General features: G+C 39.8%; 1 protein-coding gene across 4 annotated transcripts in view; it reads right to left on the bottom strand.

Moving 5' to 3' along the window:
• Positions 1-22,219, bottom strand: part of FBN1 (fibrillin 1) — a 336,957-nt gene that overhangs the window by 101,993 nt on the left and 212,745 nt on the right. For all 4 annotated transcript variants that reach the window (XM_055279034.2, XM_055279039.2, XM_055279035.2 and 1 more), the window contains 5 exons: positions 15,223-15,348; positions 9,868-10,026; positions 5,361-5,540; positions 4,566-4,706; positions 2,718-2,837 (listed from right to left, as the gene is read on the bottom strand). In XM_055279034.2, coding sequence (XP_055135009.2) covers positions 2,718-2,837; positions 4,566-4,706; positions 5,361-5,540; positions 9,868-10,026; positions 15,223-15,348 — 726 coding nt within the window. The remainder of the gene's footprint in view (positions 1-2,717; positions 2,838-4,565; positions 4,707-5,360; positions 5,541-9,867; positions 10,027-15,222; positions 15,349-22,219) is intronic.

The raw sequence follows: 22,219 nt of genomic DNA, 5'->3' as shown, positions 1-22,219 counted from the left end.
ACAATAGAGCTTGACACGGAAGTGTTAAAATAACAATAACTCAAACAACCCGTATCCGATTTCTCCCTTAAAGATTAACAAGCTACCCAAAGTGGATAGCATGGTACCCTGGATTATCTGTTTCTCTCAGTTTCTAGAAGCTACAAACCTGGATAAACATCAAAGAGGATGAACACAAACCTCGTTGTCTACACAGGCACACAATCACTTCCAGGGCTTATTCCCAGAAGACAGGGACCAAGAAACTATGTGAAGTTGGATGGGAGCATTCCTATCTATGCAGAGTTGAGGTCACATTTGTCTGAGTATAAGTGCCCTAAATATCCCCTGAACAATGAGCACGTGCGTTGATGGCACGTCAGTTACTCTGACTGTTTACCCTGCGTCTGCATGGTGTCTTGTGGTTGGCCCTCAGATGCACTTTCTTTCTGGGCAGATCCTGCAGTGGTTTCCACACAAGTCATTGGACGAGCTGAGGCAGTCTGGGCTTTTCTTCTGTCTGATCTTTGTGCCAACAACCTATGATCTTTTTCTCTCTCGTTTATTTCTTAATCCTTGCTAAAAATCAGACTTGCTCCACACTCCAAAAAAATGGTAAAAACCACATATTCTTGAGCAGACTTTTTTTTTTAAGGATCCTATAATTTTTTGAGGCCCAAGGTTAAAATAAACAAGATAAAGAGCTCATCTTTTTCTCTCCTCCTCGATTTCAGAATGCCATGGGGTTCCCCATTGCCTCATAAGACAAATTTAAAGCTTGCCATTCAAAGTTCTCCTCTACTGTGTTTCTGCCCATCCTTCTGTCCCTTTCTATTCGGCCCCTCACATACTTCCCAGCTATGTGCACAGCCTTTTGGACCATTCTGTGGCAACTTTCATCCACAAAATAATGTGAGCACATTCTCAACTTATTTTCAGGATAACCTTAGCGCTAGCTCTTAAAGAAGTCAGTACTTGAAGTATTCAGGTCATCCTCAGTCTCCAATACTCAGTCTCAGATTGATAACAACCACAAACATGCATTTATACTGGCTGGTCCTTGCCCCAGCTGAGTGCTCTCAATAACCACTTCACTTTGCAGTGCAGTCTCTGGACATTGATTTCATTTTATTTTCTATTATTGCAAAATGCCTAGTATGCTATTTGTACATGTTAATTATTTTAAACAACAGTCATAATATTAAGAAGGTTCTCAACTCACTTACATGTTCAACCTATCCATATTTATAATTAATAGAAATGTTCGCGAGTTCAAAGGCCTTGTTCCAGTTTTTCTGCTTAAAATGGTCATTTATATGTAGTGCACTAAAATACACTGATGGCAAGAAATCTCTACGTGAGAACAAAATTCAAAAATTTTGAAGCCAGTTCACTGATAAAAATTAAAACTTCTCTATGTCTTCAACTCATGAAGAGCTTTTGCTAAAAGAGGCAAATAAAATTAACTCTTGTCAATGGCTACTAATTTTCTAAACTGATATAAACCTCGCTATCTTTTATTTAACTTTTAAAAAACTTTTGAGTTCAGGGATACATGTGCAGGTTTGTTAAATAGGTAAACTTCTGTCATAGGGGTTTGTTGTACAGATTATTTCATTACCCAGGTATTAAGCCTAGTACCCATTGGTTATTTTTCCTGATCCTCTCCCTCCTCTAACCCTCCACCCTCCAATAGGCCCCGGTGTGTGTTGGTCCCTTCTATGTGTCCATGTGTCACCATTTAGCTCCCACTTAAAAGTGAGAACATGTGGTATTTGGTTTACTGTTCCTATGTTAGCTTACTAAGTATAATGACCTCCAGCTCCATCCATGTCCCTGCAAAGGACATGATCTCATTCTTTTTTATGGCTGCATAATATTCCATGGTGTACATGTACTACATTTTCTTTATCCAGTCTATCATTGATGGGCCCCCTATTTAACTTGAACAGAGTATTTGCCTGTTTTTTTTTCTGTCTTTACTGAATTAATGATACAGTTCATTTTGTGCTTAATTTAGACATAGAGATGGAGATAGATGTTTGGGCTCCCTGGCAGTGATCATTGTATCTTACTTATTTTTGTTTTAGAAACTTAGTATATAAAAGTCATTTAATAAAAGGCATATTGGGTGGCTTAATAAATTAGTTAATAAACCTGATGGGAAATTTTTTATGAGGGGACATTTATAGCAGTGCTTCTCAAACTTCAATTTACATACAGATCGCTGGGGGATCTTGTGAAAATATAGATTCTGCAACAGTATGTCTGTGGTGGAACCTGAGATTCTGCCTTTCCAAGCAGCTCTAGGTGATGCTGCTGCTGACCACACTAAAAAGCAGCAAGGGCTTAGAGTGACATCCTTATCTTTTAGAACTTTCCATTAAGAAATTAATTGCACATAATTTCAGCTGAAATTTTCCTCAGTTGCTGTGTCACAAAGGACAATCCCACTCTCTACTTCTCAGATGAAAACTTAAGAGGCAATAATAGTGACGAGACAACAGTACTAAAAATAAGATTTTCCTTCAGGCACAGAAGCATCTTATAAAATAACTTAAATGCTTGCCAGATTTTATGACGCTGTCTTTCAGAATGACAATAGGTGGAACTAAGTTCAAAAACGCCATAAGACTATATTAGTCTCTTCTGGCATGGGTTATTTAAACTCCATGGAACTCCTTTGAAGCCAACCGCCAGTTAGCATATATGTCCCACATTCCACGCCAGGGCCATACCTCGGCATTCTGTCCGCGTGAGTGTGCTCTGATATCCAGCTCGGCACTGACAGGTATACGAACCCTGGTTGTTAATACACTCACCACCAGCACAGGGGTTTTTCTCACATTCATCAACATCTGCAAAGCACAATGTATTTCAGTGCAAAATTACATAGCAATACCTCATAATTCTAAGACTTTCTGGGTTCCTTTTATACATATAAAACATTTTCCTTTTGAGAAATAAATAACACAATAAAAGGATCTTTTTTCTTTCCAGTACAATATGTCATTAGCCATTTGAAGACTGGTTGAGCAGTTAAAGTGTATTATTTTTATGTGTCATTTTGCAGAGAAAAATTCCAAACATGTAGCAACTCAACAATCTGATCTAATAAACATTTTCTCTTCCTTGAGTTTGATCTAAGAGAACCAAACAGACTAACATTTCAGAAGTGGCTTCTGGATAGGATTCCAAGTATCTCTTGAAGCTCTATTTTTTTCCAATAAAAAGAAGGTCTAACCATATCCAAGCACTCCCTGCTGAGTTCCACTAAAATGATAGAACAAAACATGAAGCAACTGTTGTTTAAAGGGCAGTTCTCAATCACCATAGAGTCTCCCCCATCCCCAGATGTGTTCAATACGCAGGCTCACACTAGTTTTGCAGTCACTCAGAATTATCAGTACATTTAGAGATAAACTGGTTTATATGACCCTACTTGTAAACAAGAGGAAGCTAAAATTTAGCAAAGAAAACCCACTTGTCCACATGCTTCTTAGTGCCAGATACAGATCTGACCTCACATTTCCCAGCCCTGAGTTAGATGTTCCCACTTCTACTCAGCTCTGGATGACCTCTAGAAGGGGTGTTCATATCACCAGGAAATTAAATAGTCTGGGAAAGTAAGAACTAATCATTTCTGACCAATCATAAATTTATAATTGTAAAATTAGAATTCATAACAGAAGTAAGAGGTGAACTTATTTTAAAAACAAGTTGATAGGAGCTGAGTGTTCTTATCCAATCCAACAAATTGATTATTCTCTCATTACATTTCCTCCCTTCACCAGCTTAAATGCCTCATCAGCAGTTTAAACTTTCTTTCTTTCATTTAAAATAACTAGTCTAAGAGATCTGGTAAGCTACACATTTAGACTAGTATAATGTGCAAAATTCCATAATTTGGGGATATTTTTAATGCTTTCTTTTAATGGTTAGGCTTTTGGTAGGGTATCTTAAATTGGAGTTACCAGAAATGAATTGAGTATCTTTTACAATGAAAGTTAAAAGTAACTTTAACAGGCAGAATAATGACCTCCCAAATATGTTCATGTCCTAATTCCCAGAACCTATGGATATGTTATATAGCTAGCAAAGGGGAATTAAAATTGTAGATGGAATTAAGGTTGCTAATCAGTGATCTTGAGATGGAGAGTCTCCTGGATTATACAGGTGGCCAAATGCAGTCACAAATATCCTTAAATGTGGAAGAGGGAATTGCAAGAGAGAGCCAGAGAGAGAGAGAGAGAGAGAGATTTGAAGATGCACCACTGCTGGCTTTGAAAATGGAGGAAGGGCTCATGAGCTAAGGATGCAGGCAGCTGCTAGTAGCTGAAAAAGGCAAGGAGATGGATTCCTCCCAAGAGCCACCAAAAGGAAGACAGCCCTCCCAAAACCTGGATGTTAGCCCAGCAAGACTTCTGTTGGACTACTAACCTACAGAGCTGGAAGATAATATAAATTTGTATTGTATTAAGCCACCAAGTTTGGGGTAAGTTGTTACAGCAGCAATAGAAAACCAGTAGAGTCAAGGAACAGAATTGCAACAGACCCTCGGTGCCAACCTAGGATGGATCACGTACCAATACACTCCCCACGGAGGTCCAGCTGGAACCCTTTGTTGCACTCACACCGGTAACTCCCAGGAGTTGGAATGCAGCGTCCATTTTGACAGAGATAGCGGACCAACTGGCAGTAATCAGTAACGTTTACAGGCAGCACTCCTAGAAGAACATTAAGCCCCATTAAAATTATTTTAACTATGGTACCTTTCATCAGTACTTAATCTGACAATAATGAACAAGATGTTGAATCAGAAAGGAAAGACGATACTCTTTGGGCAGAGGTCGTCTGGTGACAACAGAGCATATTTCCACCCTCCCAACAGGGATCGCATTGCACTGTGAGCACAGGGGAGCTCGCAACCCAGCTGCAGCCTGCTTTTCCCTGCCCTCTTCACCACCTCACTCTCAAACCTCTAGTTTGCAGAAATAACAAAGGCAGAGAGATATTGGTATTGAACTACTTATAAAACTGCCTTGCAAGCTCTATAACCTAAAGTATAATTTTATACCTCCTCTATTAATCCTTTCTGTGAATCAGATTTAACTATCGCCCATAACTCTCCCATAGTTGCCTGAAAACACCAATAACAAAAAGACATTAATCTCTGGAGAATAGGAAGCCTCCCGTTTTTCTCTATGCAATAGGAAAATTGAGATATATAGACGATATAGATACAGATAACATCATGTAAACCAAAAATTAATATAACAATTTATAAATTTATTTAATGACTAAAGCAGCATAAATAAATAATAAAAAATGTTAACTTGAACAATGCAAGAATAATAACTAGATGATTTTTGAATTCTTACTTGGTGGTTCCCGAGATGGATACGGATATTCCACTGGTGGTCGAGGGACCGGAATTTGAGGTACAGGAGGAAAGCCAGGAGGAACAGGGACAACTGGAGGAATGGGGCCAAGGGGTGGGGGAGGATATTCTGGTCTCCCAGGAATTACCATAGGAACAGAGCACAGCTTGTTGAAATCCTCTGGAAAAACACAACAAAACAAAACACAACAGCTGAGCTGTAGCTTATGATCATAGGCCCATAGAAGGCATCCTTATTTTTTTAAAGATATTTTTGAATAAGATTGATCCTCAACATTCACAGGTCAATTGGAGAAAAGAAAAAGAACCAACTGACTGGATTCCCATTTTTAATACCTGCAGCAGCAACCACTCCGGAACAATAATTCAAATCCAAAACCATGTTCCTCCCAAAACCTCAGAGTCTTTATCTGTATCAAAATTCACCTCAAGGAAAACATAAAAGTACTACTTTCTCCATCCAAGCCCACCTGTGGATCCCACAGGGCTCTACAGAATACATTAAAAAGTTTGGATTTTACTTTATGTGCGTGCAAAACCACTGCATGTCTTCAACAGGGGTGGGACATGATCAGATGACCATTTTCAGAAGATCATGCTTACAATTACAACACGTGAAGAACATTACTGCAGAGAGGCAGGGCTGTTGCAGAAGACCAAGGGGTAGATGATGATGTCTGGATGGGGGAGGCAGTGATTGAATTGGACAGAAGTGGACAAATCTGAAGCACATTTTAGAGACAAATGTATAGCGCTCAGTGAAGTACGTTTTTGAGATAAATGTATAGCGCTCAGTGAAGTACGTTTTTGAGATAAATGTATAGTGCTCAGTGAAGTAGTAAGTGTCAGAGCTCAGGAGACAAGAAGTCAAGAATGACTCCTAGTTTTCTGGTTGAGCAATTGGGTGAATGTTGGTGCCCTTGCCTGGATGGGAAAAATCATGGTGGTAGCAGGTTTGGTGGGTAGAAACCAAGTTCCATTTTGAACATATGAGTTTTGAGATATCAGATATCCAAGTGGAGCTATCACTTCGCAGTTGTAAGACAGTGTGAAGCTTAGAGGAATCAAGGCTAGACGTGAGTTTCAGAGTCATCAGTACAGAGAGGTGATATTCAAAGCCATGGGGATGGATGAGCTCACGTAAGAGCGGTGTGGAAGGGGAAGAGAGGGGAGTACAAAGACAGAACCCTGAAGAATACTGATTTGTAAAAGAAAGCATATCAATGGAGAAGTGGCCCATAAGGGAGGAGAAATACCAAGGGGTGGCGGGTCTGGTATGAATGCTGCACAGTGACCCTCTGAATGAGGACATCCTGACTTCATCATCTGCTTCCCTATGATTCTACATTTTTAGGATGATTACTGTTTTTCACAGCGTCAGGTCTTTATCAAATAAATCATCTTTAGGTTTCAACACATTTGTTCTGGGCTTCCAGAAAGGTGTTTTTAAGCAGTATCCAGGCTTCCAAGGATGTAGTTATTTTATTCATTTTCATGTTGCCTACAAATAGCCATGTTTTATCATAGTTGCCTTCTATAAGTAACCTATGTGACTTTAAAATTTCATTTTTTCCTCTCTTGCTAGGATGTTGGTAATTTTATTTTCACAGTTGTACAGTGATTTTCTCATGGATAACTTCTATGCTAGTCTCAGCCATTAGCAGAAATTAGACTAATATTTTTCTTTTCCTTACAGACTAAAATTTAACTTATTTTCAGACAGTAATAGGTCTTACTGAAATGCATTCATATTTCAACCTCACGGGACATTCTGCCAATTTACATGAGGATAAATATGAAAGTACTGTTGGTACTTTCTGGTCTGTTTCTAAAATTTCTTCATTCATATTTGACATTTCCAGCTCAGGTCAAGTTTATGTTTTCAGAGAATTCTCTTACAGCATTTTAATTACGATTTAACTGGAATTTCAAATTACAGAGATACTGACGTACTTGAATGTATTTGTAAAGGAATTCTATGTTGTTCATGCTTCCCTGACTCAGGACGTCACAATCCTGTTTGTCAACCAACAGTGATTCTTCCTATAGATTTATCATCTCTACGTGCCATATCCATCATTCCCTGGGAACCTGCTCTCACCAAATTCCCACCACTAAGACTATGTAGTCTTTGAAGTCAGGGATCATCTCTAACTCATGACTAGTTCCCACTCTCAGCCTTGCCCTGCAAATTGCACATAACAGGAATTCATTAACTATGTGTTAATTTAATTAAATGACAGTTATATTAAGGAACTCACTTTGCTTCCAAGCATTTGTAGGTACCAATTCAGCCTTTCTTTTTAAGACTTTTTGAATTTATAGAAAAGAAATTGAATAGCTTATCAGCATTTCTGCTAATTAGGTTGGTATTTTACTTTAAGAATGCCATTAAATTCATCTTAACCTCTCTAGGAAAGTGTATCAGACTGAATCCTATATTTCTTCCTATTTTTTACAGATTAGTAATCTTCTCATTGCCCCTTTACATTCAGCATCAGCAATGTGGGGCTAATTTTGTTAAGCTGATGTCCATCTTTCCTATTTCCACTTAACCCAAGATGATGCTGATTTATTTTTTAAAGAGTGAAAAGCTGGCCAATCTAAAATCCTTCGTGCATCACTCTCTGTAAGGGCCCAGATCTCTGTAGCACTGGTACTGGAACATTTGGACAAACAAAAACCTACCTGCAAGTTATTTTGCTCTATAAATCTGTTTTGCCCAAGGCCTCTCAGGGCTGTGCATCTCTCAGTGGTATATCTGGGAGGACAGCTCCCTGTAAAGCCACACACAAGAACCTGGTCTTCTGCTCCAACTGTCCCAAAGTAGGTCTTCCTGCAGACACCTAAACCTGCTCTAGTTCTCTTCTCTATTCAAAGCCTCAACACAGGAAGGAATCCACATCAAAGCTGCTGATTCCTACGTTAACATATGCATTTTAAAAGCCATTCTCCTGGCACCTAAGCCTTGTCTTAGTAGAAAGTCATGTGCTTCTAAACAGTGATCTACTAAACGGTCCCCTACTGTACTCAGGAAGGTAAACTTCATCTATGTATTTGTTTATTTATGTATTATTATTTTAATTGACAAGTAAAAATTGTATATATTCATTGTGCACAATGTGATGTTTTGAAATATGCTCAATTGGTGGGAAAGATGTTGCCTAATAAGTTGCTCTCTCTATTTGAATGCCTCCTATAAGCAAGATTTTGCTAAATACTGTGGAAGTGTAAAAAGCATGAGAAATACGAGACTACAATAATGAATGAGATTTCCTACTGAGATTGATCAACCAGTAAAACAGCAAGATGTGAACACACATATGGGACTCATGCCATAGTGATAGTACCAGCCAGAACCACGGGAGCACAAGGAAGAAGGGAGCACTTCCAGCTGTGGCTACCTCGGGACATTCATGGATTAGGTCATGTTTGAGCAGATCCTTAACAAGACGAGAGGATATATAACAGGCAAGGATGGCAGGAGTAGGGAGAAAGAGCCTCAACTGGCAAGAAGTTTTAGAAAAAAAACCAATTTGAATTTAGAAATGCTCAGATTGGGTGCAATGAAAACTCAATCATATAATTTAAACTACTATAAAGAACAAGAATTAAAAAGATGAACTGGGATTAGATTTGGGGACTCTAAATGCTGTGCTAAGTAGCAAATGTTCTTTGCAAGAAATGGAGTGAACTGGCCACTACATATTGCCTGAGTTCATCCTGGGGAAATATTTTTGGACATCTTTCTGGACTAACGAAAGTGTGCTGTATTTATGTATTTGTTTAGTTATGTATTTTTAAACTAACGAATAAAAATAGTATGCATTCATTGTGTACAACATGGTGTTTCGAAATAGGCTCAATTAGTCGAAAGGTGTCTCCTTTTTCTCCCCTAGACACAATTTTTTAAACTGAACTTCACTGACTCATACTTTGGGAAAGGTACATGGCAATGGTGGATTTCAGAGACTAGTTAGGAGACTACTGGAACAGTCCAGACTAGAGAAAATATGCTTCTAATGGAAATAAAAAAATGGACAGATAAAAGAGATACTGTGAAGGAAAAAAAAAATAAGCAGGACTTAGCAGGAAGGAAAGAGTCCAATGTTAGGAAAAAGGAAATGTGTCTCCTGAACAACTTACCTGAAATATTCTGAAAGCTGAGTTTTACTCTGCTGAGCTTTTGAGTACTACATGAGAGCCATTAAGTACTAAAATGAGAATAAGTACTTCCCCAAAAGGTTTCGGTTTAGTAGTAATAAGCCAGCTAAGTAAAAAGCAGTACCTGAAAACAGCACTTTTTGTACAGACCCCTTTTTTTACCGTGTGCATTTTCTAGGGAAATTTCCCTGGACGTCATCTCTTATATTTCCTGGAGTCTACTCATTTACCCAGGTTTCCATTACATCTGCATCATGCACATTGCCACTGGGCTTGTGAGGGCTGGGACGGGATATTCTGCAGATAACTGGAAGGGCTCTTACCGGTTGCTCTGATGGGACACATCTCAGGGGCGACAGTGACCCCTGGAGACCAGCATCGGCCAGCATCACAGCAGCACTGCATTTTGGTTATGGACTGTGGCAGCTGGTTAGAGCAGCGCCCGTTTGTCAGAGCTGTGTAACAGTATCCTGGGCGAACATCTGAGGACAAAGAAACACATACACACACACACACACATCACTGAGATCAGACTTGTAACAACACTCCCCTGCCCCAGCAGCTCCATACTTCACACTTGGGCTACGGCAGGATTAACTCACACCTCTGCCCCCCAGAAGGGAAGCTGCAAGCGCTGCACAGGAACAGTGCTCAGTCAGAAATCCCTGGTCTCACACCTTTTGCCCCTGTGTGCTGGTGCACTTGGCTGAAGTCCCACATTACATACCCAAGGTGGGAATGAACGATTAAAACCATGTGTGCCATAGGAAAAGAGAGACTAAGAAAATCACTAGCAGTGACAGTTAATTATTTATAAAGACATGTCTCTATGCTGAAGAGAGACTGGTTTCAAACTGCTTAATTCGAGCCATTTTAGGAAAATATTTACGTAAATCTATTTTAAAACAACATTTAGTCTACATTTCTACAAGATCTTTCTTATTTTCCAGACTGCAACTGTGACAGTCAGACATAAGTTTTTGTTGTTGTTGTTATTTTTGAAGAATGAGCCACTTCACATTTAGATCCAGTGCTTATTAATCAAGATTTCCTTTTGTCTTGGGGCCCTAACAGATTTTATAAGATACTAGTTATTTATAACTTCGAAATGGCACATGATTCCAAGTTCTTAGTCCTATATGATACGATAGCTCTAGAAAGATTTTGTTGTTGTTTTTGGCAGAAAGTATCTTCTCAAAGCAACATGGTAAGACACATTTCTATATCACTTTTATTGGGTTACATCATGTCTAACTGTCATGACATCCCACACATTGCAGTGCAACTCTGGGTTGCCAAAAGAGTTTGTGACATAGGAAAACCTAACTGCTCCATATGCCTTTGAGATATTACCGTGAAACAGTGAAGGCAGGTAGCAAAATGCAAAGCACCTTTACCGCCAGACATGTGCTGAGGGTGTACCTCTCTTCAAGTAAACTATATCTCTACAGAGATCATATAAAATTAAAATTTGAAAAGCAAATAGTATTGTCAATATGCTCGTTATTTGAAGCAGGGGTCTCTAACCCCCAGGGGCCCCAATCCCCAGTTCTGGTATGTGGCGTGTTAGGAACTGGGCTGCACAGCAGGGGATGAGCAGCAGGTGAATGAGTGAAGCTCCATCTGTATTTACAGTCACTCCCCATTGCTGGCATTAACGCCTGAGCCCCGCCTCTGTCAGATAAGTGGCAGCGCTAGGTTCTCATAGGAGGGTGAACCCTATCGTGAACTGCACATGCGAGTGTTCTAGGTTGCATGTTCCCAATGAGAATCTAATGCCTGATGATCTGTCAGTGTCTCCCATCACCCTCAGATGGGGCCATCTAGTTGCAGGAAAACAAGCTCAGGGCTCCCACTGATTCTACATTATGGTGAGTTGTATAATTATTTCATTATATATTACAATTTAATAATAAAAGAAATAAAGTGCACAATAAAGGTAATGTGCTTGAATCATCCTGAAACCATCCTCTCCTCCCAGTCCATGGAAAAACTGTCTTCCACGAAACCAGCCCCTCGTGCCAAAAAGGTTGGGGACCACTGATTTAAAGGAATATAAGGGTTAAATCCTTTTGTAAAGCAAAGATCTTTCATAGCCAAAAATCCATCCCTGGGTTTCCTGTAAGTCTGAATATTAAATTTCAAGTTTTCTCAAAGAGGGTCATACCTGTAATTGTTATCATTTACATCATTCTTAAGAACACAAAGCCCTCATGTCTTGAGGTTTCAATAAATTAATAAAATGAAATAAAATAAAAAGAAGGCTAATTTAGAAACATTTAAATTATTAACATCAAGTGAAGAAGGCTAAAACAAACCTAGACAAACCATAAAAGAAAATTATGGGTCAGTTTTAAAGGATACAAGATTATTTCCGAAAAGTACTTAAAACCACTAGCCAGTATAAATGTGCTTTCCAGAATTTTTTTGTGGTTCCAGTTCCTGTACCTCTGGTCAGACTAATAGTTTCACCAAAGAGGCAGAACAAGTTTTATTCCAGCCTGGTCCAGGATAAACGGCTGGAGAGGGAGTATAGACAAGTATGCTCTCTGTGAAGCCTCAGGTGGTACCTCCCCCGTCAAGAGGGCAGAGAAATTGAACTTCCTACATTCTAATTTGTAATGCCTTAAAACCACTAATACTTTATATACTTCGGAATTAGTAAATATTTGGTGCATGAAAACCAAAGACTGTTGAGAATGGGAAGAGATATTCAAAACTGGCTTATATCCCAGCTTCAAATGAATTCGGTGGTCAAACCCAGTGTAAACACTTGACCAAATTATGGAATTTGTACATATAATTTTCAGCATGGGCTATCTTTCAGAGCAAAACTAGGGCCTACAGTTGCCAATGACAAAAGCTTAATGGGCTAATGTCTATTATTTTGCAAATCAACTATGATAGCATGTTATTGCCCATCTGGCTGACTTATATGTTAAATCAATGGGTCACAAACTCTTGATCAAAATGGTGAATGTTGGGGGTAAAAAAAATTACAGATCAAGTTTGGGTTACTGGCAGTCCCTGATTTACAGATGGCACCTGCACATATAATAATAATTTTTCCAATTTATTTTTTTGCTGAAGAAGCACCTTTGTTAAAAATACACATTTATATAACTTATAATTTTAATGAAAACCTACAGGCTAATAAGTAAAGGAAGGAAAAAACTGAAAATCAGAAATCATTTGGTGTAAATGACCCCCAGGACACACCAGCCTGAAGTTTTTCACTTCATTAGGCAGCAGTGCCACACCAAGTGGGGGGGAACCGTTGTGGTGGTATGTCACTTTGTACAGAGGGTAAGGGGTGGCTGTAGAATAACTTGAAGACCTTCAGGAGCCAAGCTAAGGGGACAGAAAGGGTCACAGAAGGAACCACAAACACCTTCCATTTTAAATCTGCCCTGGCCAAGACATCTGGCAGAAAAGGAGGAGGAAATCTTACTCTTTTCTCCCCTTTTGAATCACTTGGCCCTTACTCTCAGGACCCAGAAATCACATTATATCGAAGCAAATATATTATGGATTAAATAGGTGTTTGCAGGTCGTCCTAGCCTGTCAAAAGGCCTCTCCTAACCTGTCATGAACATGGTTGTGTAAAACCAGGAGCTAGGAGTTGTGAGGCTCGAACTAGGGAAAGGACATCTTTATGACTCCTAGGAGTCGAAGAGAGAGAACACAACAATATAAAAAGACAACCCTACAGGCAGTATTACAAATGCCACAGGAAGATCACAGAACAACAAATAAAATAATACTAAGAGAGCTTAGAACACAAAGGGAGCTCAGGGCTGGGAGGTCTGAGAGTCTCAGAATGTGGTGGCAGAAGGTGGCAGTTGGAATTTTATGGTTAGAAGAAATATGCATGGAAGATACTGCATACCACTATCTACACAGGGGGTTTTCTATTGGTGAGACCTGCTCATTCCAAACAACTGTCTTACGAACAAGCCTTAGATTTGTTTATACTGTCAGGGGCTATTTGTATTTTCTCATCACTAGGGATAATTTTGGGGGTCTCTGTTGCTTACCGTGGAGGGAAATAGGAGCACCGGGGAAGGCAGAAAGGTCACTTGGATCATTTTGTATGACAAGTTGCTAATTATGGGCATAACAGAGTTCCAAAGAAGAAACGGGGCTGGCCTAGGGATCTGGCAAGAAAGAGTGAACTGCATCCAGAGTTGAGGGGTAGGAGGCAAAATGAGGGAAGTCTGGGCTGTGCACTCAGGTCATGGTGGAATCCCAGATCCCTCTCTCACTAACCACTTAAACTATTGGGCCATTATTTATCTAACCTCTCTCAATCTCAGCTGCTTCTCATCTACAATACTGCTGTGAAATGAACATCAAGTCAGTAATTTACAGAAAACACCTCATACCCCGTGATCCATGAATCTTAGTTCCCTTCCCTTCCTCCTTTGTAAAAAGTTAGTATGGATATATTTGATAAAAAGAAAATAACTTTTAAAATGTGAACCATCTGATATGTAAATATGTGTTAATCCTCATGTAGTTTGAGGCTCTCTTAAAGTCCTTAAATATCAGACTGTGCACTTTGGAACTTGAATTTTAATCTAGAACACTGCACTTTTAAAGAAGTCTTAACAATTGTTAAATCCAGCAGCTGTCAAATCTATTTTTTTTTTTTTTCAGATGAAGTCTCATTCTATCGCCCAGGCTGGAGTGCAGTGGCGTGATCTCAGCTCACCGTAACCTCTGCCTCCTGGCTTCAAGTGATTCTCCTGCTTCAGCCTCCCGAGTAGCTGGGATTACAGGTGCCCGCCACCACGCCTGGCAAATTTTTGTATTTTTAGTAGAGACAGGGTTTCACCATGTTGGCCAGGCTGGTCTTGAACTTCTGACCTGAGGCAATCTGCCCGCCTTGGCCTCCCAAAATGCTACGATTACAGGTGTGAGCTACTGCGCCCAGCCAAATCTATTTTTTAAACAATAGAACCCCTTATTTAATTGATACCTGACATGGAAGCCTAACACTCACAGCAGATAAAGTGAAATTGCTATGCCTAGAATGTGTGTGGGAGTGTGGGGGGACAAGAGCCCTTTCCACTCAGCTCTCTCCCCTTTCTCTGTGCCCTTCCCAATCCCTGCAGCCCTCGAGGGCTTTGAAACACTTGAAGGATCCATTGGACACAGACTGAAAACCACTAATTTCTAAGTCCTAATGGAAAACTACCGAGGGTTTGAGCAAGAGTATATTTAATCAAACCACTATTTTAGGAAGATAAATCTGACAAGATGGATTGTATAGAAGCCAAGAAGCAGGGAGATCAATTAAGAGATTATTGAAAAAATTCGGGCCAAATTAACATAGGTTCCGGGGAATGACTGAGGGTGGGGGGTAAAAAGAGAGAGACACCTGGGATGGCTTCAAGCTTTAATGCTGCATGACTACAACAGTAATTAATAGACTGAAGATATCTGTAAGGTCTCCTGGATCATCCCTCTTTTATGGGAGGCAAAACGTCTCCAAAAAAGACCACAAGGTGCCTCTGTTCTTTAAGAGGGCAGTCAACTGTTTAACACTTTTCCAAAAATGTACATTTTACCTCAACTGATCAATTATATGTGCCCCTTAACAAGCTTGTTTAGAAAGTTGTTTGTTATGGAACTGACTTATACAAACCATGCACGCTGTTTGTAATTAAACCTACCTATGCATCTGGTACCATCTGGAGAGGTATAAAAACCAGGGGGACATTTGCAAAAGTAACTGCTGACTGTGTTTGTACATTCGCCCCCATCACAGATTCCAGGAATGGTGCTGCATTCATCAATATCTGGAATATTAAAAAAAGAGTCTCAGCATTTGTAGAATACAATATAAAACCATTCATCAGTACAAGGATTCAGATGTTAACACTAGTCAAATCATGTCCCTGGAAACAGCCATCTTTAAAAAGTAAAAACTGCATGGAGAACGGTCAATTCAAAGGTAGATGCTGCTTCTTTCAACACAGACTTACCCAAAAGATTTACCAAATTCAACAGATTAGGGCAAAATGAAATCACCCCCCTTTAAAACCTAAAACTGTGCACTGTTGTTTCACCAAGTAACTATAGCATGTTAATGTTACAAATGTCATTTATTTTAAATTTTGTTTTCCTTTTGTTTCCATGTTTTGCATTAAGTTAAACTCTCCTACTAATTGTTTTAGATTCTGTATCACTTCTTGCATTGCTTTTCAATCTATTTTCCACAACGCAGATACTGGAATCCTACAGAGGAGATCTTGTGGTCTGAGTGCTGACCCCAACTTGGCCAACTTGGTGTTCTCAGTGGCCCCAAACTACCATTATGAAATGAACTGTGATGGACACTGGGTGCCCTAACCAATGTCCCCTTCAAAGAGGGACTTGCTGCCCAGGAGGCTGGGAATACTGTCAACAGACGGTCTTTGGCTCTCAGCCCCTTCTAAGATTGCCAGAGTCGCAGAGAGCCACCTCGCCCAAGGTCACACCCTTCCCAGGCACCCCACACCCAATAAGCAATTGTGGAGGAGGATCAAAGTCTGGTGCATCCTGCCCCGATGGGAGACAACACTGAAGGCCACTCCAATTCCCCAATTCTTTCTGGGGCCGATGGAGGCTGTTGATGGGCTGCACCCCAGCCTGCCTTCTCGGCACGCTCTTGCCTCTTCCTCTTCTCTTCTGCAGGTGTTGATCCCAAGGACATCCTCTAATAAACATCCTGAATGCTATGGAGGCCAAAGCTGGGGTTAGCCCGCAGGGCTTGACACCACTGGTTTCCATCAAGGAAGTAGTAAAATTCCCTTAGGACAAATTTGACTATTTCCTTCAAGGAGAGATTTTCAATAGCCTGACCCACACACTGACAAATGTCAACAGATACGGCACCAGCAGAAGAAGAGAAAAAAAATGACAGCTTCCTTCTTAGGCTAGAAGTAAACTCAGGGCACAGGGAATCTGCATGGCCTCCTCTCTGAGACCAACAGAGCTTTCTGCACTGACCTTGGGAGAGGTGACATTTGACCCAGGCCTCCTGGGAGTATTACAATGGCCAGGCTGACACCGTTAAAACTGGGAAAGGCTTACAACCCCCAATAAGAACATTTATTGGGGCTAAGTACTCTCTTCATTTATAAAACAAAATAGAGTTCTAAGTGAACCAGATTCAAGTATCTTCTGACTCAAGTTCACCTTGTTAGTAAAAAAGGCAGCAATGACAGTGTTTACATGCAGTTTAACCTTTTTAAAACCAAAATCACCATTCTTCCATGCTAGGCTAGAGGCTAAACCAAACAATATTTCACTGCTTATATTAGAGACAATGCTAACATAAACAGCACTGTCATTGCAAAATTATGTAACGGTAAAGGTGCATATCCTATTCTGACAGATATAAATTTCACTAGAGTCTGTGAAAGGGTCAGGTGGAGAAACTGCCAAGGGCAGACAGAGCCTAGGGTTACCCACATAATATCCCAAGGCAGCCACACTTCTACTTAACACAAACAAAAAGCAAGTATGTCAAAGAACCTACAGGATTCAAAGCTTCATTTAAGGATAGAGGAAGCTATAAATATAATTAAGAAGAATGTACGTTTTTCAAAGTGTCCCTAAAAGTTAATATCTGAGTCCTACAACACCTGCCAGAGATCACATGAGGAGGCAATGTGGTATTATACATTTTTTCTCAACCCGTTAATATAAATGACAGCTACCATTCTTATTAAGGCCACTTAGCGTACACCAATATCCAAAAAGTTTAAACAACAGCCCATGTCAGAAAAATTTGTTAAAAAGTAGAATTAACATTGGCAGAATGGGGGAAACATCTTTTCCATGCTGGCTGAGTGAGATTTGGGCCCTTTATTGAAGACAACAATAAAAACAACAATAATGATGAGAGTTTGCATGTGCTGAGTGCTAGGCATAGTCAAAATGCTTTATGTGTACCCAATCATCTAATCCTTATAATGCGGGTAGGATTGTGGGCCCGATTCTACGCCTCTGGTGCCCAGGTATACCTCTTGCATTACACTGAGGCCTTCAGAAAACTGACATGAATCAAGTCTGAAATAAGAGCAAAGAGGCCCATCATTTATCAAGTGGGGCTAAACCCAAGTCTCCAACTGGCAGGGGTTTTTAGGGTGGGTGTGGGGAGTTTCCACCTAGGTACGTGCCTTTGAAAGCCAGCAGGTCAGGAAATATGTCATAGTGCACACCTCCTTGAGTTCATGTAGATTAAGATAAAATGGGACTAGGCCAAATTGTTACATTTGAAGGAGCTTAAATGACTTCAAATTCCCCTTAATATGTCCCCTTCTCAGTGACACACCCTTTTGCCTTCAGGTGTCTAGTGCCTTTCCCCTTTCCTAAACCACCTTGCTTCTCAGTGGCATGGCTTCGTAACAAATAAAAGCAAGAGTTCTATCTATTACCAGGCCGTGGTGGAAAGTTCCTGATGGCAAAGGCCAGAATAAGGTGTTTGAATTGGATTGACTTACACTCTGAAACTCATTCATATGAATTTATTATTTCTCCAAGTTCTTCCCACTCTGTGTTCATCTCCTTTTAATTGAATTTGAGGCATCCCAAGTTAAGAGGGAATTTGAGAACGGTCACTTCGTCAGTTCCTATAAATCAGGCTGTGTCAAATGCCAGCCATGAAAGTAAACCAGGTGGGGAGGCCTGGTAGGGAGTGGTGCTTGGCTGGGAAGAGCTATTTCCATGCTCTGGACATTTCTCCCTGCTTCCTTGAGGCAGGAAAGGAGGCAGAGCTGCTGGGGAGTAGCTGTCCCACGGTAGCTGTCCACGACCCCACTGGCTTCTTGCTGTGACCTTAAGAAGGGTCACAAATGGCAGATCTCTTCCTTCCTTATTCGTCACCTGTCCTTTGTTTCTGCTCCTTCCCATCCTTCCGTCTCATCTGTTCTCCCAGAGCATTATTCCCATGCCTAAGCCCCTTTATCCTAGGGTTCCTCTGGCAGAATGGGAGGAAAGAGTGTGGAGGGCAGATGGATGGAGCTTGGTGTCTGTTCTGGGACAGGCATCACCATCTGTTACTTGGCTATCTAGAAGCTCCATCCAAGATTGTGGACTTGACAACAGAAATCCGATCCTGACAGCTAACCTGATCCTGACTGCCTAGATACTAATACAATGAGAGAAAAAAACTAAAAACTGTGGCAGCTGTTTAAAAGTAACATGTGACACACTAATGATCACGAATGCCACTGAGCCTGTGAGCTTAACTTTGTTTGATTGTACAAACTCAACCCAGTGTAAAATGTATCACTAAAAACTAAACAAGCTGACTCTTCGAGTCATGTTGACAAGAACATCAGCCATACTATTTTATAGTCACACGACGTACGCCAGCTTTTATTCATGCTGCATCCGCTGTCTGATCACAACTTGAAAATGGAGTCTGAATTCTGGAACTGGAAAGAACCCCCACATAGCATCTTGTTCAACCCCCTCATTTGAAAGTTGAAGTAACTCAGAGATGGTAACTCACTTATCTAAGATCACACAAACGATTAGGGACTTGACCACGGGGCATCAAGGATGGGGGCCAGGCCTGCCTTATTTCCAGGGCTCTTTCACCTTCACCAGAGATTTTTTTTTCCAACTAATTGTATAGAGAGAGCCAGTTACCTTGAACAGTAAAAGTCTAGGGCCTGCAACCAGCTGAAAGAGGATGGAGCCCCATCTGTGGTAGTGGATTAAGCTGCCCCAGGAATTCTCCTTAGCTCCTGAGAGAATAAGAGCCCCTAACAGTAAGTAGCCATGAGATAAATATGCCACTATTTTGGAAAGGGGAAGTCCTGAGGTTTTTGGCTCACATATTATGGAGTGCATGGATTTAAAAGCTACATTTTTAAAAAGGTCCTGTGCATCATGCAGTGCTATTATAATTGCTAAAGGCTGGGCTGGTGATAATCTAAATCCCAAAATATTAGTGGTTAATTAGGAATCCAATGGACTTCTTCTAGAAATAAAACTTAATCCCTTAATTACACTTTTTATTTCTTAATTTCCTCCCATAGTAACCTATGCAAATATGGACTTGGTTTCCAAAGAAAAAGGTTCATGTGTTCTTTCAGCATGCACACTCTACAGTCATTGGAAAGATCAACAAAGAAGGTGGGCATGAACTCTGTTTCCTTTTTTCTCAAATCACAGCTATAAATCTCAATCTTTTCCTTCTTAAATGTATGAAAATTTAATAATTGTTATTTAAATCCCTTCAGCTTGTTAATTTACATATCAAAATGTCCTCCAATTATATGTATTTATAAAACACTTTTCCATAACTTTTTTTTTTTTTTTTTAGTTTTTGGAAAGAGGGACATTTTAGGAAGGAAGTGCGAATTCTGCAAAAAGGAAGATCTCATGGAAAGCAACTCGAATAATGGCATTCTCAGATCTGAGACAGTGAGGGTTAGCACTTTGTGAATTTGCTTAAGCCAATTTGATGGAATTGGTTTTTCTTGAAAAACTTCTATGAAAAGTACTCAATTCCTTCCTCTCCAAGTCTAAAGGAAGCTACCTTTAAAAAGTCACTCAAAGCAATGGCAAAGGTACCAGGACATTTTCACAAGGGCACAGAACCCCATGGTTATACTCAACATCTTTCTAGGGCACATATTCAGTGATTACGGGCCAGACTTACCTGGGTTCCCTCTATTGACCATCTAGACACCAGCCGATGCCCAGAGTTATGCCATTTCCACAGTGAGACACTGTAACCAGAAAGGAGCAAGGACGTCGAAGAAGTGAACCCAGCTTGCCAAGAGCTCTCAGGGTGCTTCCTGATTACTTTCTTACCAGAGTAAGACAGGTCAACCCTGCTCACACCAGTCTCCAGGCCAGAGAATGTATAGCACTAACAGGACATTCTCTTCTAGTATCAATTTTGCATTGATACTAGAAGGAAAAAACCATTATCTAAATTTAATGTAATAGTAGATGGCAGAGGAAAAAAAAGTCTAGCCAAAATAGTCTGTTTTTATCTTGCTGCTGACTTTCACATGTAGCTGGAAAATTTTTGTGTGTGTGGAAAAGGATTAAGTAATACTCAGACTGAGCTTTTGGTCCACTGGATACACCACCATAATAGGTTTCTTAGCATCAATAAAAAGATTCGAATGATTTTTCTTTCAGTCTGAGCATTAAATTAGAATCTTCTGTCTAGTCCACATCCATAGACCATTCCTGTTAGTTGACTTGTCTGAGTGGAAAGCAAGAGACAATCTCAATTCTAGTTCAGGCTGGAAGCCATCATAATTTCAGAAAACAAAACACAGACTTCACAAGTCATAAGGACTGTATTCCCCTCAATCTTGAAGCTCATTATATATTCTGAAGCTGAATATATTAAACTGAGAAAGCCTAAAAGATAAAATACAACCTATCGTTGATGTGGGTTTTGCATGTGATAAACTTTAATGGCTTGTTAAGTTAATGTCACATATATATGTGTGTGTATATATATATGTGTGTGTATATATATATGTGTGTGTGTGTGTGTGTGTGTGTGTATATATATATGGCCTGAAAATCTATTCCAGAATAATAACTTTCATCTAGGAAAGAGGACAATGTAATATGGCTCAGCAAGCACCAGAGTGTGAGTTAAAGAGGTAAATTTGAGCAGTCTTGTCTGAATGGCCTCAGACAGGGCACTTAATACACCCAAGACACCATTCCTTAATATATAATGTAGAGTGTGGAACTAGCTGAGTTCTTTGCCCCTTTCAGTGTCAACATTCTCTGCTTCAAATTTAGATCTACAGTACAACTTCTAAAATACATTGGCCTATCGAGAGTCAACTTTATTGTTCTTTGAAACTTAAAATGTTTTTCTAAGAAGCCTTTGGAAAGAACTATTTTTTCACAACTACCCCGAATAACTATGTATAACATGTTCAAGAATGCAATATCAATTATGAATTCAATGGTGACTTATAACCTAAAAACAACTCCAACTCATAAAGATAGTTCTATCAGAGTCAGATTATTCCGTTTCAGGGCAAGTAGATATTAAATGTCTTACATGTAATTTATGAATTGCACCTTAAATTTAAAGCTGTCTTTTGCTCATCTGATATACAGTGGCAACTGACAAGGTTAATTATCCAGCCCAGACAAATAACTTAGAATGTACTCACTGTTAGAGTCTAGGGGCATAAATACAACAGCATCTGTTTTCAATAAAAATGCATCCATCTAAATGAAACCTCAAGGTGGGGCGAGCTGAGAATGAAGGAAAAAGTTTTCTCTTCTGATCTTGATGAGAGATGTAGCCCTGAGAATGCTGTTACACTACTGTCAGACATTACTATATATAAGTTACATGTACTCATCAAAGAAAAGAGAGTCCAATGCTGCCTACATATTTTCTAGATGCTCCTCTCTCATGAAGAAATTATGACTGTAATTGGAAGTCAGGCCTCATTTCGGCAAATAGCAGTAGCAGTAGTGGTGAATATAAACACATCCTCTGTATATATATTTGTAGAAGTTCAATTTATAAACTAAATGTAAATATAAAAATTATCTCAAATTACTTTTCTGTTTGACTAACATTAAAAGCTTTTCATTTGATAGGCAATTACCATCCCCCAGAAAAGAAAATCATGAGCACGTACTAGGAGCATAAATATAAGGGTTAATAGATCA

This window comes from Symphalangus syndactylus, chromosome 5 (genome assembly GCF_028878055.3).
Source record: "Symphalangus syndactylus isolate Jambi chromosome 5, NHGRI_mSymSyn1-v2.1_pri, whole genome shotgun sequence".
Taxonomy (NCBI): Eukaryota; Metazoa; Chordata; class Mammalia; order Primates; family Hylobatidae; genus Symphalangus; species Symphalangus syndactylus.
This window is presented reverse-complemented; position numbering and strand designations above follow the sequence as displayed.